The sequence below is a fragment of the Lepidochelys olivacea genome, assembly GCF_965140295.1.
Source record: "Lepidochelys olivacea isolate rLepOli2 genome assembly, chromosome: 1".
NCBI classification, from domain to species: domain Eukaryota; kingdom Metazoa; phylum Chordata; order Testudines; family Cheloniidae; genus Lepidochelys; species Lepidochelys olivacea.
In genome coordinates, this window is record NC_140411.1 from 331,249,923 (window position 1) to 331,266,522 (window position 16,600).

The 16,600-nt window shown below is 40.2% G+C and overlaps 1 protein-coding gene across 7 annotated transcripts in view; it reads right to left on the reverse strand.

Moving 5' to 3' along the window:
- Nucleotides 1-16,600, reverse strand: part of MAGI2 (membrane associated guanylate kinase, WW and PDZ domain containing 2) — a 1,196,373-nt gene that overhangs the window by 523,044 nt on the left and 656,729 nt on the right. For all 7 annotated transcript variants that reach the window (XM_084630708.1, XM_084630707.1, XM_084630706.1 and 4 more), the window contains exon 3: nucleotides 15,822-15,941. In XM_084630708.1, the coding sequence (XP_084486834.1) occupies nucleotides 15,822-15,941 (120 nt within the window). The remainder of the gene's footprint in view (nucleotides 1-15,821; nucleotides 15,942-16,600) is intronic.

Genomic DNA, 16,600 nt, shown 5'->3' on the forward strand with positions numbered 1-16,600 from the left:
TTCTGTAAATTACAGGTCAGTTGCAACCAGAAGGCTATAAAAATACACTACTTCAGTTACCCAATTTTTTTTGTAAATAAAGATAATATTGACAAACCGGTAGGAGACTAAAATGCTGAAAATAGTGGAAGTTACAACCAGTAATTAAAAAACGTATTTACATATGTATGCTAAATACATACTGGATTTAATTAACATCATCACATGAGAACAATGCTGCACTGAGAAAAAAAATGGCTCTTGGAAAATTTACTGTCTATGTAATGTGGATTCCTCACTGAATCTCTCTTATCTAATCAGTGCCATACTTCAAAAACGGTGTCTCTTGAGCTCTTACTAGCTGTCACACTAGCAAGACACTATATAAAAAATAGGCACTTTACAAGCCCTATTCTGTTAAGGTAAATACTCCAAACACACATTCTACATACATAAGATGAGGCTCTGAACAGTCAGAAAAATGAATGATTCCCCTAAGACATTATCCTTTAATCTTTTCATGCTGCAAGTCATTTCCCACCCCCCCCACATCATTCACTGACAAAACCACTTGTGCCAAAGAGTTGAAAACACTCTAAGAATAAAATAAATTATTAGAGACTGAATCCAATATAAATGTATGCAGAGTTTCAGACTGCATAAATGCCAGGAGATTATGGATGCTGGCTCCACTGGAGACCAATCTATTCAAGATAAACATCAGCAGATATCATAGCACCAACCCAACCCCTTTCCTCCTTACAGAATCCTTCTTGCATACTTCTGTGGGCGTTGTGCAGGAGATTAATAGGAGAGGGGTACAGGTCCAGTAAATTGTATCATCCCATGATACAAAGTTCCTCTTCCTGCAAATTCCCTGTAATTTTAAATGGGGAAACATCATCAAGGAGGTTATCTCTATATTTGGCACTACTGCAACCACTGCTGGAATACTGTGTCTAGTTCTGGTGCCCACAATTCAAGAAGGATGTTATTAAATTGGAGAGGGTTCAGAGAAGAGCCATTAGAACGAATAAAGAATTAGAAAACATGCCTTATAGTGATAGATTCAAGGAACTAAATCTATTTATCATAAGAGAAAGAAGGTTAAGGGGCGACCTGATTAAAATCTGTAAGTATCTATATGAGGAACAAATATTTAATAATGGGCTCTTCAATCTAGCAGAGAAAGGTATAACATGGTCCACTGACTGGAAGTTAAAGCTAGACAAATTGAGACTGGATATAAGGCATACATTTTTAATGGTGAGAGTAATTAACCATTGGAACAATTTACCAAGGGGTCATGGTGGATTCTCCAACACAGACAATTTTTAAATCAAGATTGGATTTTTTCAAAAAGATCTGCTCTATGAATTATTTGGGGAAGTTCCATGGCCTATGTCATACAGGAGGTCAGACTAGATGATCACAATGGTCACTTCTTGGAATCTTGGACTCTATGAATCTGTTCATCTTCCCATTAGCACCATGCTGCCTAGAGCCTAGGACTGTAGAACCCCAGGACAACGAAAGGCACAAGCACTGGCTGTTCTATATGTAGCATGATACTATCATTGCATACCATATACCATATACTTGCATTTGTCCTTGTCCCTACCCAACCTCTTGTGTTCTCCTCTCCTCTGGTTTCTTATTTTAACTTCTAGATTGCAAGTTCTTCAGGGTGGAAACTCTGTCATTATCGGTTTCCATACACATCTATGGTTCCATGAATGCAATCATAATAAACTTATTTAAAACACTACTTAATGTCTGGGAGGTCTCCTACTCATTCTCCTCCTGGTGGATATTCTAGGGGGACTCACTCCCCAGATTCTTGAAGTGGGGCTAGGGGAGTTTACTCTGGTAACTCTTTTGTCCTGATGGGTCTTTCTTTTCTTTTTCTAGCTGAGCTACATCATGGAGATATCTTCATGCCATCTGTCCTATTTAATATTCTTCATGGCTGATTCAGTCAGAGTTTGAATTTGAATTTCTGTCTATCAAGGGATCTTTCATCACTCTCCTTCCCATGGGGACAGACAGAGTGATTCCAAAATTACAAGGTTCTTCCAACACTCTAGGAGTGAGGTTTCATTTCTTTTTCTTTTCAAAAGCTATTGCTATTAACTGGACTGGTATTCAAAGTATAATACGATGGGAAAGGTGGCAGTGAAATGTGTGCTGATATAACTACTTAATATAAAAATCTCCAGAGAAAGGGTTAAACGTAGAGAACTTTGCTCAAAGGACCCTACATTATGGACTCGTTTTTTATTATCTGGATGGGGACTCATAGAGGAGCCAGCTCAGCTGGACGTTAGTTATAGCTGAACCCATCTGAGGAGCTCTTTCATCTTGCACCCAACTTTCTAGGCTGGTATGGAAGGTACCATAGCCTTTCAAGCACTCTATTCCCCTGGAGCACACCAAGGGCCTGATCCTGTGCCCATCTGAAGCCAATACAAAGTGCCCACTGATTTCAATAGTGCCAGCTCTAGTCCCAGAAGGACACTGCCTATGTTCTCCTAGGCAGAGGGGCTGCATTTCCAACAGGCCTTTGCACGTGCAGGAAGATTGTTAAACCTCTCTCCCACACCTCTGCATAACAGCCTGTTATAATCTGACTCCTACCAGTAAGAAAAAATCTTTAATACCTCACTCCAACAGGACTTCTTGTGGCAGTAAAAAACATCTGGCCCGTAGGTCTATAATCTTCTTATCTTATTGTAATGAGAATAAGGTAAATGAGCATTCTTTTGGTTGGTCCCTTTAGACTTTACAAAAGAGGTTCCATATATTTCCCCTTAACAGAACCTCTACTAAATCTCCTGATAACAAATAAAATTGTTCCATAGCAGATGTTGTGTTTAAAGTTTCCTCAGATAGAAGTTCTGAGTGGAACTTTCAGCAGTAAAAGTTCTCCAAGAAAGTTATATTCCTCTCTCTCCTGCTCAGTCTTTTTCTGGCCAGTGGTTATATCCAGAAGATTAAATATTTTTGTCTTCTCTTCTTGGAAAGTGTCAAGAAGTACAGTACAGTCTTTGAAAAAAGAAAGCCCTTGTGAACATGTTATTTTGTTGTTACACTAGAAATTTCAAAGATCCCAAAAGGCGGAACTCTAAGTATTTTATCTGATATAAAATATTTCAGATGTTAAAAAGCTGTGAGAAAAAGGAGGGTTAAGCCATTTGAATCTGTGATACCTAAAAGAAGAAAAATGTTAGGAAAAGTTAAACTGTTTAAATGGCTAAAATCTAGCATAACACAAATAGAGATAATTTGGCTCCCTGAACCCTGTTCAAAGATCTGTATGCATCCTAGGAGAGGGCAAAGTTAGCAGTGCTGCTGTTATGTTTAACTGAGCCCTTTAAAGGGCTACTTTTTTAAAAAAAAAAACAGCTTTTTTAACTATCCTGGGTCAGATTCACACACACAGCTGTGCTCCAGCCATGATGCACACCCAGTTTTGCAGGTTGATGGACGCTTTGTCTTTCTGGAGCAGCACAAAGCAGCCAGAGCATACCAGTGAAACTTGACCCACCCCTCCACGGGGTTGAACTATTCTATTTTTAAACTAGCTTTACTGTGTGCAATGGTTTTGATCAGAAAGTTGTCCTCTCGTCCTCTTCTCTTTACTTTAAAACACTAGTAAGAATTAATCAATCTACAATAGCACTGATGGAAAAAGCTAATAGTTAACATCTAAAGCCATCTTAAGAGGATTTCAACTCTCTGTAAATACAAGGCAGATGCTTTGGGCCAAATCCACTCCTCAGAGCACACCCTGTGTAATTGCCTGCAGCTGGAGCACTACTGTGCCCCCATGGTGGGATCTGAATGTGTATGGTAGGGGTCCACATATCCAATCGCCCTCCACCTTCAGATTCAAGCCACTGTAGGACACGGCTGCATGGAGACTATCCATATTTGTGGCCCTTATCTGTATGAACACCATCAGTAACTGAGAAAGGGTGGGGGGAAATGTGGTAGCTGGATTTGGGCCAGACTCTCTGTTCCTGAGTCTTCTTATATTTCTCACTACAGAGCTCAGTGTGAATGACTCATAGAAGATTAGAGTTGGAAGAGATCTCAGGAGGTCATCTAGTCCAAACCCCTGCTCAAAGAAGGACCAACCCCAACTAAATCATCTCAGCCAGCGCTTTGTCAAGCGAGGCCTTAAAAACCTCTAAGGATGGAGATTCCACCACTTCCCTAGGTAACCTATTCCAGTACTTCACCATCCTCCTAGTGAAATAGTTTTTCCTAATATCCAACCTAGACCTCCCATACTGCAACTTGAGACCATTACTCCTCGTTCTGTCATCTACCACCACTGAGAACAGCCTAGCTCCATTCTCTTTGGAACCCCCTTCAGGAAGTTGAAGGCTGCCATCAAATCCCTCCTCACTCTTCTGCAGACTAAATAAGCCCAGTTCCCTCAGCCTCTCCTCATAAGTCATGTACCCCAGCCCCCTAATCGTTTTCATTGCCCTCCACTGGACTCTCAAATTTGTCCACATCCTTTTGGGGGGGGGCAAAACTGGACACAATACTCCAGATGTGGCCTCACCAGTGCCAAATAGAGGGGAATAATCACTTTCCTCAATCTGCTGGCAAAGCTCCTACTAATGTAGCCCAATATGCCTTTAGCCTTCTTGGCAACAAGGGCACACTATTGACTCATATCCAGCTTCTCATGCACTGTAATCCCCAGGTCCTTTTCTGCAGAACTTCTGTTTAGCCAGTCGGTCCCCAGGCTGAAGCAGTGCATGGGATTCTTCCATCCTAAATGTAGAGGTCTGCACTTGTCCTTGATGAACCTCATCAGATTTCTTTTGGCCCAATTCTCCAATTTATCTAGGTCCCTCTGTATCCTATCCCTACCCTCCAGCATATCTACCTCTCCCCCCAGCTTAGTGTCATCCGTGAACTTGCTGAGGGTGCAATCCATCCCATCATCCAGATAATTAACTAAATGAACTAAAGGATTCTTTCAGACTGATTATAGAATTTGCCCATGAACCTGGGTTGCAGCTAACCAGGTGTACAGTGCAAGTCAGGGAGTACTAAACTAGCTCTTTGTTACCTTTGCATTCCTCTCATCCTCAGCCAGATATGTGTCCCTCAGTGTAACTTACTACATTCTAAAGGTTGCTCTAAATTTTGCCAGCTATCCACAGCCTCAAAGGGGCATACGGCAGACATGGATCACTGCTGATGCAAGGGCTTTCTGATGCTACACACCCTACATCAGCACTGGTCCATGTACATAGGAGCCTTTGTACTGGTTCTTTGTTACTGGAGGATCCTGATATACTGGCACAACCCTCCTGCACCTAACTATACCATCTTTAGTGTTGTTTTGCTCTGGTAGCATGATGTAGAGTGGCCTTAACACAGGGGAGCATCTTAACACAGAGTTATTGTATTCTATTAGCACATTTGTCCTTTCAGTTTTGATTGTAATTCTGTTGCTTTATTGGAAATAAATGGGAGCTTTCGGGTGGCCAAAATAATATTCAAAGGCCTATTTTTCTGTTGTTTACACTAGATTAAACCAAGAGTTAATTTGGATTTAATGGAATTGCATTGGTATGGAACCAGAGTAAGTGCTTGTCTACACAGGAAAGGGTTTTGGCATAAACTGCCTTGAATCCACACACAAAAGGTCTTTTTTTCAGTTTATCTGGAGTCTTGTCCTGCTTAAACTAATCTGCGTTAGAAGTGACATAACTATTTCAGAATTAATTATGTCAGTATAAGGTTATTATAAGGAATGGAACCTTTTTTTTTTTTTGGCAAGGAGGCCTCCACTGAACCCTGGTATATGCTGAACTATTTGATCACAGCATTGGAAGGCACCCAAGTGACCCTAGACCCTGACCAGTCAAGATCTCTTCAGCTGAATCCCAAGCCTGAGGACCCAATCCAGCTCCACATAGGAAGGGCAGGTACTGAGAGAATTACCTGAAGTCTTGTTTTTGCCCTTCATATTCTTGTGCTTGTGTTTGAGCCCCATTGCACAGCACTGGGTTGTATCCAGGAATACCATTTCTGCGTTTCTTCTGCTGGCTGGTTGTAAATCTTTGCATTGGAGAGCACTGTACTCCTGTTAAGATGGGACTGGATGTGCTCTTCTCCCCAGGGGGCAAAGAAGTTCAGAACCATTTGGCAGGACCATGCGGAAGTACAGTGCACAAATGTTATGATGGACTCTAGGTATGTGAACAAAGGAGTGCACCTGGCTGTGTGCCAGCATTTAGGCAGGGAGGTGACAGCCAGTCAAGGTGATCCCAGAGCAGTAGAGGTCACACAGGGAAACAGACTCACTAGTCCAGGTGTGAAGAGGTAGAAGTGGAAGACTGCCTTAAGCAGCATAGCTAATTTGAAATAGGTATGCATCCACACAGTCTTTATACTGGTATAACTCATTCCAGAAAAGAGTTCCATCACTTCCAAAGTGGATTAATTAAAGCAAGTGGGATAAACCACCAGATAAAATGAAAAAAGAACTTGTGTGTGTGGATGCAAGAGAGTTTATGTCCCTCCAAAAAACTAAAGTTATAAACCAAAAAACCTTATACTGGTTTCACACTAGTGCAGTTCCTTTAACTTGAAATTTAGTTACTCCTGAGTTAGTTCAGTATAAACAGGAGAAGAAATAGGCCCCAGGTGTTGTTTTGGTCACTGGGGGACTCCCATCTGTTTCCAGTTAAAGCAAAAGAAATACACTCAGAACTGCAAGGACATGATGCAATGAATCAGATGCTCCCCTTTGCTAGGGCCATTTTACATTATGTGGCCAGAGCAAAACAGCCCTAAGGATGGCATAGTCCAGTGCAAGAGGATCATGCCAGTCTAGTAGCATCCTCTAGTGACAAAGAACCAGTGAAAAGGCTCCTATACACCATGACCCCCACCCAGTGCTGGTGTAGGGTATGTAGTGTTTTAGATCCCATGCATCCCCAGTGATTCCTGACTGCAATAGAGATGTTGAAAGCTGGCAAAATTTAGTGTCCTCCGGGCTGCTGTAAGTTACACTGGGGGACACATAGCAGGCTGAGGATCAGGGGAATGGAATGGTAACAAAGAGCTAGCCTAGTAACTCCCCTCAGCCCCCGACTTCATTTGTGCACTGCTTAGCTGAAACCAAGGTTCAGGGACAAAGTCTATAACCAGTCAAAAAGCATCCTTTAATTCATATGAAGATTTGTAGCCTGGAAACTGTGATGGAAACTAATCTATCTGGTTGATTATACTTTATTTTTTTAATATAAAGTTGTTTAAATATTTTTGTGAATTACAGAGTATTATTATATGCAAAACATAATTATTTTGAATATATAGGGATCTGTTTGACACAAAGGAGAAAATTCTGCAGGTCCACTTCAGTTAGCTCATAATTTGGCCCAAGGGACATGAAGAATCTCTCATTAAAAAATGACCTGTCTCTAGGGCAAAATTTGAACTCAGTGGCTTTGTGTATTAGACTACACAGTTTTTGGCTGCAGTTCAAGGTAATCTAACTTAGGTTACATTTGCTACAAGAAAGGCATTGTCCCTTGAATACAACAGAAAAATATTGAGTATAACAAATGGAAAATTGAATAATAAATTCAAGGAGATACACAGGTACAAAGGAAGCCTGTTTGATCAGCCCTACTAAGATCTTTAATTTTATACAAACCAGCCCTAGTTTACCAAACATTTTGTTTCTAAAATAAAAAAGTGAGCCAATGAAGAACTTTTCTACTGTACCTTTTAGCTACATCTTTCTCCATAACTAGGGCACCTATTGTTATGTTTTATAGTCTGGGATGCTAAAGCAGGTATGTGGAAAAAACCCCACAAATATAAATTTGTGTTGTCAGAGCAATATCCCATGTTCCCTATTGGGCTCAATTCTACACAGAGTAAGGGAATGAGTGCTTTTGTTTTCTAATTTGACTTAAATCACTTCCATAATTTTGAATTAAAGTGGCAGCATTTACATGATAGTTGAAGTTATGTCAGCATTCACATCTGAAATTAAAGGTTTATAATCTAGTTGTATAATAATAAATTCTGGTTGTAATTTGTCACTCAGTATTTAAATTTGGGAGCAATTAGAGTATAATTTCACACAGAAATTAGAAATAGATAATACTTTCTAGATGCTTTCAGTTAATTCATCTGCCAGTGAAGCAAAGTTCTCTACAATAACTTATTAATGTATTGCCCCATCTACTTTTAAACTTGGGAGTGAACGAACTTTTACCCTTTCCCTTGTGATGTTATTCCACAGTTTAATACAACTCATTGTCAGAAAATATATCCTAATATTAAACCTAAACTTTCCCCTTTGCTAACTTCTTCCCAGTTCCCCTAGTTATATACTTAGGTGACCCTAAATATTTTTTCTCTGTCCTAGGGGTTTGCACACTAATTATATTATACTTCTCAATCGTTGCTTAAACAAGCTAAACCAATCCCTATACCTGACTGATAATTTTTGTTGCCATTCTCGGAATTCCTTCAGTTTGTCAGTATCTTTCTGGTAATGACTGCCCAGAATTTTGGCAATGGGTCAGATCAGGGGCTGAGCTGAGAAGTGCTCTGCACAAATCAGGAGAGAGGGCATAACTAGTGGCTTTAAGCTGCTTTTGGACTCCTAGGGATACTGGGACCCTCTGGGTGTTGATCTAATCACTGGCATACATTAAAGCATCCTAAAGGCTGTTATAATTTACACTGGCTGCCAACAGCTGAAGGGGCTGTTTGAGCAGCTGGGTATACACGGTACAGCACAGGAAGCCCTGCTGCTGCAGCTCTATACCACTCAAGGACCCCTCCACACTGCAGAATCCAGCTGGGCATAGTCAGGGAAAGGGATGAGGGCCAGGGAGTTCTACATCTGGCTGATCGTCTCTGGGGCAATTATCAGCTGCTACAATATAAAGCAGTCCTGAGACTAGTACAAATTGTTCCTTGGGACTGGCTTTGGTGTGTGTGTGTCATATAAAGGCCAGTCTTCTCAAAAGGAAGATCTTCAACAGTGTGTCTGTGTGTAAGCCCTGCTTCACGTGGAGGTGTGTCTGAATTTCCCTGGTGTCATTCATTCCATTCCAGATGTCAAAAATAACTTTTATTACTATTACAAACGTACATGGACATTGGGTCATACTCTCCCCACTCTGTATCAACGATCAGCTTCTCACTTCCTTCTCACTGCTACCTGGCCCACATTGTCTGATTGCAATGGGCCCTTTCACACACAGGTTTCTCCCCAAAGAAGTGCTGCCCTTTTACTCATGTTTTGTATACAAATCCATTGCCCAATCCGCAGTAGCACTTGTGACACTACCTACTACAAAAAGTAATATTTCAACACCAAACTAATTGCCATCAGCTCTTTTCATGCAGCATAGCTCAAGACAGAGAAATTCATTGTTAAGATGCACACAGACAGAACACCAATTATTAAAATCATCAATATTTATCCCGCAGGTAAAATTCAGCTCAGACAGGATGGGGACATCTGTCACACCATCTTTACATTTCAGAAGTTTAAAACTATTCTGTAGAAGTTACTTGTGAAAGTCACATTTTATGTCTGAATAGCACAACTAAAGAAAAGCCTTGTTTTCTCTTTTCTTTCAGCGGATAAGGAAGCGGGGGGACAGGAATTGTGTTTATTAAACTGTAATTCCTCACCTATTCCTTGCCTTAGTAAACATCAGTGCATTCCAAAAAAACAAAACAAGAGCACAGACTGATGCCTTTCAGTTCATTAAGTGAGAAGCAGAAGAGAGTCCCTTATAATCTCCAGTACATCCACTGAGATAGACCTGGTGTTACATTGTGGAGCATTTCAACACTTCCATTTCTGAAGGTTCTACCTCTTGCTTTTTTTTTTAAACAACAATCCCTAGCACTTCATGTTTAAAGTTCTGCAATATTTAAAGACAAGGGCCTGATTCTGATCTCGCTTCCACTTGTGTAAATCAATAGCAATGCCACTGAAGCCAATAAAACTACACTGGTGTAAAACTAGTGAGAGAGCTCAATCAGGCCACAACTCCCTGGCTACATTTAAGACCTACTCATTCATCCTTCCAGTAGGTATTCATACTTATAAACTGCTGGGTCTGAAAAGTGACCATCACAATTTTGCTTTGGGGGGCCCTTTCAGCGTGGACCTCACTCTCCGCTGCAGTCTGTCTCATTTCATTTCCTCCCTGCTTTTAAAAACTCTTCACTTATCATAAAAAGATGGTTTTAGAATGATCATTATTATCACTGTATTAATCGCTATATCCATACCCTTTCAATCCATTTACTGCCCTTTTAAAATTGGGCCCTTTCACTTGCTGCTATGTGTTTGTTTTAAGAAGGTGGCATTTTATTATACTGTATTTGTTTCATTTCTTTTGTACAGCATTCCCAGTGCTTTGGCCAGAGGTAGCACTATAGAAATACAATCACTGGGCCAAATCTTGCATTTCTAACTCCACTATTTAAAAATTGAGTAAGGGGCTTAGGAGCTTGCTAATTATTAATATAATTATGATAATCATTACAATTCAATAATAAATAAACTAATCCTTATATGGAATTATCCGTCATTCAGATTTAAAAATCATGCTAATATTAAACCTGTATGGATGCTGAAAAGGCTGAAGATGTAGCGCTGAATGAGGCCTCCACAGAAGATGAATCACAACTGGGAACTGGAAGGGGGAGAGGCAGCATGACTACCCCATCCTCCCACTTCCCACATCCCCTAGGGTTGTATAATAACAACGTTGCTTCCATAGCATTTACAAATGAAAAGATGCCCAGACATCACCTTATGTAATCATTTGTAAAACAACTGAAAATTATAGTGTCCTCAAATACAGGAAAAACATGGCAAACCAGGATTTCATCAAAGGATATTGGCACAAAGAACATCTTGAAGGAAATACACAGTCATCTTACGTAAAGTATATTCCTTAATTCAAGAGTTCTGGGTTAAAAGGGAAATTCTAATGTTTATTCTACTGCCATACATTACCAAAACGGTAGAATAGTAGGGGTGAAATCCTGACCTCATTTAAGACAATCAGAGTTTTGCTGCTGACTTCAATGGGGCCAGGATTTTAACCTACATGTAGGCAGTGTTGGGAATGGTCAAGTGATTTCAGCAAGTCTCTGAATATTTGACTATGTAGGAGAGTTTTGCACAATTTAAAGAACCCACCAAATGAGAAAGAGTCGATTTCTGTGGCACTGATAGCACAACAGCTATTAAACTAATTATTCCTCACAGAATTAAATCTGAGACTTTTCCTGTGCATAATGGCAACTAAAGTGTTAATAGGAAAATTGCCTGTCTGCTTAGCTGGAGTTGATTGGTGGCTTCAAAACAGCTGTAAAGAGGAAAGGGCTGCCAGGCACAGGGGTGGGGTGGCTGCCAGGGAAGCCTGAGCAGACTTCCCTTGAGCAGACTGTCAAGGAGCTGCCAGAGAAGTCTGCTGTCCAGAAGGAGAGTCTGGGGAAAGCCGAGAGAGGAGGCGAGGTGGGAAGCAGCTCAGGGAACAGCAAGGGACTGGAAGGAACTGATTCTATCTGCTTCACACAGGGGCCTGGAACTGTCCATCCTTCGCCAGGATCATGGCACTCCTGAATCTTTATTACCCCAAAAGGGCAGAAACTAATAAGGGCCTGGCCAAAGGGCTGGGGTCATAACAAGAAATCGATAGACACAGAACTAAATGATTGATAGCAGGAAGGGGAGAAGCTGTCAGAGTTGGTGTAGCACTCCATAGAGCCATAAGAGGGTGCCAGACAGTAAAGGCAGCCTTGGAATGCTGTGTTAATTTAACATGATTTATCAGCATTTTTGTCATGTTTTGCACATCCTTTTACAGCTCTGAACAAGCTTTTCTATGCTTGTATTTACAGTGCTGCTCCACACCATCAACATCTATTTTGTATGTACCCATTTCTTCAATATATAAAATATTTGTAATGGGTATTTATACCTGTGCATATTCTCTGCAAGCCATATTTAGAGCATATATCCCTTTCTTGACAAATATTTGTTCTTTCTAATACTTCTTTCACATATGCTATTTTTTAAAAATGCCATTCTGTCCATGATGTACACTGATCTTCAAATCCTTCAATAGTCTTAATATTTTATAATTAAGTTTTACCAGCAACAACAGTCTAAATGCAATGTGCTAAAATGCATTTGTGTTTTAGAAAAAAGTTATTACATTTCTATTTATGCATATTAACATTTTTCTGAACATACATTTCATAAGGATTTTCATTCTATGGACTTAGTATACGGACTACAAAGTTGCGTTGACATATGGAGGCAGAAAGATCTATCAAGTCAGTTATCCCCAAATTAAGTCTCTGAACTGGTCCTGACAGGTCAGAGATGAAGGTGTACTGAACCCACCCTTTCCATCTTGTTTACCAATCTGCAATGCTTAAGACATTGCTTTGTAATGTATTGATATGAAGTCTGTGATCATCTATGAACCCATGGCTGCCATTTTTCAACATATCTTGGCCTGGAACTTCACTCAGAAAGTGCAGCTAGAACTCAGATTTTGCTCAAAAAGCATAGGAGCCTGCCCCCTGAACTGGAAGCTCTCCTTCAGTTTTACAGTAATATGGGGCCTATGACACACAGTTGAATAGTTCAAATTCTATACAATATAAGGCAGTGATACATATACACACACTAGCCGTCCATTATAGTACTATTATTTCCATTGATACAGAGGGTTATCTTTCCTGACGAGGAAGCCGAAAGTATGTCCACTAACCGGTGTGTCTATACCTTTACCTCCTCAATAGGGATGTGGAGGGCCTTGGCTATTATTTTTAATGGATCTTGGAAACCTTTATAATAAATTTTGGGGCCAGGGGTCAGGGGACGAAGAGGACAGGGTGTTACCATGCTAAAAATAAATCATCCACTTCCAATAGACTTTGCAGCTCAGGCTGGAGACTGGTCTCTGAAACCTTTGAGGGGAGCTTCAGAGCCTAAGCCCCTAGTCTACACAGATATTTTTAGCACTGTAGCGTGAGCTCCATGAGCCCAAGTCTGATGACCCAGCCTCTGAGACTTACTGCTGCTCACTGCATAGATGTACCCACAAATTGTACATTTACTGGGGGAATATGCAATTCTCCTAGCACTATAAGTGTCCACCTGAAGCTTGGCTATCTCCCTTGCATGACCAGAAGTGCCGACTTTCTAATTTCTCCAGGGATGCTTGACCCCTACTTTGCCCCACCCTGCCCCGCCTCTTCCTGCGCATTCTGCCCCCTCCCCTAAGCATGCTCCACCCTCGCTCTGCCTCTTCCTACCCCCACTCCTCCCCCTCCCCCCAACGCCTCCTGCATGACACTGAACAGCTGATCACCAGCAGGCAGGTAGCGCTGGGAGGGAGTGGGAGGAGCTGATCAGTGGGGTTGCCGGTGGGTGCTGAGCACACACTATTTTTTTTCAGTGGGTGCGCCAGCCCCGGAGCCCCCATGCAGTCGGCTCCCGTGTCAGAGGGGCAATGTCTGAATCCAGGAGAACTGGACAACACCATACCAGTGGTGAACAGAACTCTAAGTAGTAAAGCAACAGACAAACAAACAAAAATAATTAATAACTAACTATGAACTATAAACTAAACTGTAAAACAATTAAGCTATCAACTACAGTAGAAAGGTTGGCAGTCTCTTGACTAGTCGGAGCTCCGTCTCTAACCTGTGAAAGGAACTGAATGGGGGCTGGCATACTTTGGCCTTATGTGCCCTTGCTATGGAGCACGAGGAGTGAAAAATGCATGATGCCTTATGAGTACTGCTGGCCAAAAAGACTCCAATCTTGGGGGGCACAAGGTGCATGCACACCATAAGTGGAATGTGCATACAGACAAGCACTCAAAGGAGAATGCAACAATGTCCATCTGTAAGCCAGGTGTACTTTCCAGCACATATCTGCTAAGTTTCCATGACACATGTCTTAATGAGAGGCCTGTGCAACAGCGACAGGATTTGTACAGAGATAAGTCTCATGGGTTTATTTTGGTTTGTCTTTGGCAAATGCCAAGATTGCCAAAACCAATCAGGGAGTGATGTATCGGACATTGTGCTGCCTTGCTATGGGCTTTTATCCAGCTAGATTCTCAGCAGACTGGTGCATTCATGTAGTGCTTCGCAACCAATAAATTCAGAACATTTCATTTTGGTGTCCACTCAGCTTCTGACAGTTGGTATTAAAAGACACATCTCTTTATCCCTCAAAGAAAGCAAAAATCTTATGATTTAATTTGAACTTGCTGGTCAACTTCTACAATGTTGCTACAAACTAATGAAATTACATTGTCAAGCAATGACGGACCTATGCTAAATTTATGTAGCTTTAATGCGAGCTTCAAAACCTAAATTAACATAAAGAGACCAGCAGAGATGGCTCAACATTCAATGAAGGTCTGATGAATGTAACACTGCGGTATTGCCTTAACTTTGTGTTATTGTTTATGCAGGTTTCTCCCTTAATGTGACGCAGTGAAAAAGAGAGGAGAGGGAAAGAGATGCATTTTTTCCAATTATTTGACTTCCTTTAATGTGAACTCTTCTTTGCTATAATTTGTGTATTGATCTAGACCTTTATGAAAATTTATTTACTTTTCAATGGGTACTTTGTGCTAATTAGGTGAGAAAGTATTACTTTCCTTCGTGCTCTTTAGAATAGAGCTAATGATTTTCTTTGGTGTGAACAGCTCTTTATTATCTTGAGATGTTTTTCCTGATTGGGACAAAGTCAGGATAAAAGTAATAATTGATATTCTTATCACATGGTACAAATATGGGGCCATATTCTGCAACTGGATCTGCCCACACAGAGCTCCCTGCGGGAGTGGGCTATATTTTCAATCAGAAATATGGTTTGTTTTTAATGTTACATTCACTATTGAAGATAGTTGAAATAAAAATATTGATCCTTTCACTTTTATTTTTAAATACTTCTGTTTAAAAGAAACATTTATTACTTTTTAGTGCAGATTTTGGTTTCATTACTGTTCCGGCAACTAACTGATTCACAAGAGTTTAGCTTTCAGGATGGTTATGTTTTGGAACACATTTGAAATCAGATGAATCAACCATGCCCCGCGGGGAACATTGCTCTGCATTAAGTTGCTAGCTCTTCTCCCCTTAAACAGACATTTTCTAACACAGCAATCACTGAGAATCCCTATGTATTTGACAGATACACAAATTAATTAATTCTTTTAAGTAACTTTACAAAGCCCAAGAGACATGATATTACAAAGCCTTCCTGCCTTACTTTAAAAGTGCTGTCTCAGAGTCCAATGAACACTGATATTTATAGGACCATCAATATTGTATAAGTAGGGGGGAAGTGTCCAGTCCTACAACTGTTTTCTCATTGAAGACTTTGCTTTCTCCTGTACATGTGCTAAATAGGCAATTATTTGTTTGAACTTCATCTACATTGCCTCAGGTACTTGGCATAAGGAACTAATGTTTCTTTTATACAACCTCAGAGTATTATCCTGTTGGGCTGCATGACAATTTATATGAATACTTAGTGCTAGTTTTGCTCTCGGTGTCTCTCTTAGCTAGAGTGATGTATTAAAATTACAATGAACCCATCTGCATTTTAGCTTTTTCATATGAAAATATTTTCACTGTTGCCATCTGGCTCATCGTAAGTTTCAGATAAATGTAGCAATGACACATTTGAAATGGGATGTCCTAATGCGATTCTGTTAAATCGGAAAAAAAAACATAAAGAAAACATAAAATAGATTTATCAATAAAAATGTACTTACCTTCATATGTTCCACTTTCTAAGAGAGCACCACTTTTCTCCAGTTCCATAAAATCTTCAACAGTGATGAATATATAGTCCACACCCGGGACCTCCCCCTCCTTATGTGGCCTTGTGGTGCCTAATAAGAAGAGAGAAAGCCATCAAATTGATCTTTATCAAGCATATATTAACTTATATTTGATATCTGAAAAGTAGTACAAAACCTTCATTAATACTTGCACTGTGCTAGTCCTAGTGTATGGTTTGAGAAAATTATAGGGTGGTAAATTAAATTTTTGTACTATATAGTGCATCATTCTTTCCCATGTTATCTGCAAAACTGTATAACTCTAACTATCTGGATTTTCAATGTAAATATGGACGCTGGTGGAGGTGTACGAGAGCCATTTGGGATTCTGGGCCAGATTTTCTTAGGTTCCAGTTTACATACCTCTAGCTAATAAAAAAGTATAATTCTGCTGTGCTTATTGAGGTCACCACTGGGATCAGGAATTCATATGTAAAATTAGTCTTTTTTTATTTATAATTACCACATTTTCTGTAGTTTTAGTAAAACTCAAACAGTTATTTTAATGTATCAAAGTCTGCCTCTGCTCACTGCAATTTTTTCTTAGAGCATTTCATGTCAGGATTATAATCTGTGTGATCAACTTTATGGATAAATATTAAACATACATTTTAACGGAGGAGCCATGGAGGAGACTCCACAACTAACAACTTAAGACACTTTTCCTTTATAAGTCTGATCTTGAGCCCCCTGCAACCTCAACTTTCACA